This window comes from Quercus robur, chromosome 1, assembly GCF_932294415.1.
Source record: "Quercus robur chromosome 1, dhQueRobu3.1, whole genome shotgun sequence".
NCBI classification, from domain to species: Eukaryota; Viridiplantae; Streptophyta; class Magnoliopsida; order Fagales; family Fagaceae; genus Quercus; species Quercus robur.
In genome coordinates this window covers 40070356-40073489 of record NC_065534.1, presented here as the reverse complement: position 1 = coordinate 40073489, position 3134 = coordinate 40070356, and the positions used below count along the sequence as shown (strand labels likewise).

General features: G+C 37.6%; 1 protein-coding gene across 1 annotated transcript; it reads left to right on the top strand.

Annotated features, from left to right (window-relative positions):
* The first annotated feature begins 875 nt into the window (after positions 1-875).
* LOC126689812 (MYB-like transcription factor EOBI) lies at positions 876-2456 on the top strand. The gene is made up of 3 exons (XM_050384992.1): positions 876-1235; positions 1333-1462; positions 1631-2456. Exons 1-3 carry the CDS (start codon positions 1088-1090, stop codon positions 2253-2255), a joined length of 903 nt encoding a protein of 300 aa, XP_050240949.1. The 5' UTR covers positions 876-1087; the 3' UTR covers positions 2256-2456.
* Positions 2457-3134: the final 678 nt, after the last annotated feature.

Sequence of the window (3134 nt, the reverse complement as noted above, 5' to 3'; positions counted from 1 at the left end):
AGTAATAATTTTGCATCTAAAATAAGATAATAGAGTCTAAGTAATATTTAATTTTTTTAAAGTTATATTTAAATGTATAAAAAACCTCAATTTTAGTTTTCGCCTTAGGCCCCTAAATGCATCAAGCCGCCCCTATCTATCGATCTTGGCCTCCTCCACATCAATGCCTCCTAAGTCAAGGAGATTGCCGACTCCCTCATGGCTTTCTTCCTCAGCTTGTTGCATCCAACGCACTTGCTCTCGAGCCACACTCTCTTCGCTACTAGATGGTTTGGTTCTGTCCAAATAATTTGTGGTGTCAGTGGCATGATTTTGGGAATCATTGGTAGATCCGCCTTAGGTTGAGGCAAGTACTCATTAAAGAAACGGGTTGCGGTCAAGGGAAAAATCTTTTTACCAAGCAGGTGTAGGTGGGCCTAAATTGCTATATACCACTGTTTGTGAAACTATGTATGGATCTACCACTGTTTGCGAAATATTTAACAATCTATCACTTTTTTTAAATTCGGTTTTGTGGAAATCGAGTTTCAAAAATGTGGTAAATTGCTATATATTTTGTAAACAGTGGTAGATTGCAAAATATTTTCAAAAATAGTGATATTTGACTATTTTGACCATGTAGGTGAGATGAGGGCAAGTGACCCAACCCATACCCACCTCATAGCCATCCCTAGTCTCACTTCATTCTTGATTATTTATGGCGCAAGAAATGGTATGGTGACTCTGGTCTCTATGTAAATATGTTGCATGACCTAAGATTACTTAGGTAGGACCCATCATAGAGTCAGCCAACTCTAGCTTGGCCACCCGCGAGCTAATTAATAGAACCATGGTCCATTGCATAATGTATGACCAACCCATCTCAAAATGTTCCGTGAGGGCCCTTTTAGGGAAAGGCAAGAACATGTGGAGAAAGTGAGAAACTCTAATTGGGGATTACTTTTCTAAATTCCAAGGTGTAGACTTAAGCCTGTTGGATTCTATAATTCTATAAATCTGTGGCTTCTTGTACTTTCACTTTCACTGCTCAAGCCTAAACAAACAATAGAAACTTCGCACACAGAAACACTCACAAGGAGAAGCAGCTATGCCTAATGTTACAAAGAAGGTTTGCAATTCTAATGAAGATGCGGACCTCAGAAGAGGTCCATGGACTCTTGAAGAAGACAGTATGCTCATCCATTACATTGCTTGTCATGGAGAAGGTCGTTGGAACCTACTAGCTAAATGTGCAGGTAAAGAACCATTCCATAACACCCAAGATAGCTTCTTGTTTTCTTTGATTAAAATGATTCATCTTTTTTTTTTTTGGTTCCTCTTCCACTTCTTCAGGACTGAAGAGAACTGGAAAAAGTTGTAGACTGAGATGGCTGAATTATTTAAAACCCGATATTAAGCGCGGGAATCTTACTCCACAGGAACAGCTATTGATCCTTGAACTCCATTCCAAGTGGGGTAACAGGTGAATTTCGGCTCTATCATAAGCCCAAGTAGTACTCAGGACTAAAATTATACTTTTCACTGAATAGAGTTTGGTTCATTTGTGCTACCGTTTTTAGTTTACAGATTTTGCTAATTCATTAATTAACTTTGGCATTTTTCTCTATACTTGTTGATTTGAAAACTCTAGATGGTCAAAAATTGCACAACATCTACCAGGAAGGACAGATAACGAAATCAAGAATTATTGGAGAACAAGGGTGCAAAAACAGGCTCGCCAGCTTAATATCGAGTCTAATAGCAGGACGTTTCTTGAAGCAGTTAGGTGTTTCTGGATGCCAAGACTGCTTCAGAAGATGGAGCAAACTTCTTCCCCTATTTCTACCTCTAATTGTTCATTGACAACCATGAATGCCCAGGGTTCTTCAGCTCCTCTATCACCCAATCCAATAGCCTCTTCCCTTTCACCCTCATCTATTCCACCAAGAAATCTGTTACGCTTTGAAAGTTATCCCACTGAAAATTCAAGTTCTATCACAAGCCCAAGTATTCATTCCTCAGATTCCTTAAAAATCTCTGAACTGCCACAAGTTCCTGAACACCCAGCTGGTCCTTTCCATGCTTTCGGCAATACAGTCTACAATACTGATTGTCACTTTGTGGATAGCAGTATCTATAACATGGAGGCTCTCAACCTGGACCCTAACTCAGCAATGGGCGCCTATGAGAACTCTATGTTGGATTGCCATATGGCTGATGGTGATTGGCTTTCTGACAACATGGCAGAATCTTTATGGAACATGAATGAAATGTAAAAGTTTTAAGGAATTCAGATGAGAGGGGCATCTTGGGTGGTCTTGTTATTATGTGAAGGCTCTACCCATAGGTTATCAAGATTTTAGTCGTGAAACTGATCCCGATAAGATTTGATACTTAGTGTAACTCAACTAAAATAATTTTAGTTTGAAGGTTTTGTTATGTAACATAAAATCTATAGCAAATTTGAAGTTAACTGATGCATAGTCCATATGGTGAATTTTTCTGTAATGGGGTATAGGAATATTGGAGTACTTGGACAAGACTAATACAGATGAAGCAAATGTATCTTTTTTTTTTTTGGTTGGGGGTTGTTATCAGTGCATTTTCAACAAAGTAAATGAAATTATTTGCAGCTTGACCCTATAATGCAAACCATAGGATATCGACTGTGTAGTCAACTCAAAGAAAGGATCAAGAGGAACTGACACCAAAAGGGAAGAAAAGTGGAGTCACATCTAGTTGTGGGGGCACACATTTAACATTTACATGTTTCATAGGCAAGGGCGATGAATGTGGTGAAAGTGCTATTAAATAGGAACTGGCCAAAAATGAGAACATTTTTTTTTTTCTTGATATAACAAAATATTAGGAGATGATTACAACCATCATTTCTCCATCAAACTTGTCACCCTAAAAGAAGAGATCTCATGTGAGAAAGTACAAGATTTTACCAAGTGGTGCTTTTTATGCAAAGCAAATTAAAATATTCTCAAGATAAGAACAAATTAAATATTGACTTTTTATTTCATTTGGTTCAATGTTTTAAGAATTTTCTAATTAAAAAATAAATATTCCCTGTATCCTTTGGTTCAATGTTTCAAGACTTTTCATCCCTCATACATACCACAAACCTCTTTGTATTTTAATTCACCATT

Bases quoted from the DNA above. Each gene is read 5' to 3' on its own strand.
- LOC126689812 (XM_050384992.1), top strand. From the start codon at position 1,088: ATGCCTAATGTTACAAAGAAGGTTTGCAATTCTAATGAAGATGCGGAC. The intron at 1,236-1,332 runs GTAAAGAACCAT...CCACTTCTTCAG, and splicing joins CCTACTAGCTAAATGTGCAG to GACTGAAGAGAACTGGAAAA. The intron at 1,463-1,630 runs GTGAATTTCGGC...TGAAAACTCTAG, and splicing joins CATTCCAAGTGGGGTAACAG to ATGGTCAAAAATTGCACAAC.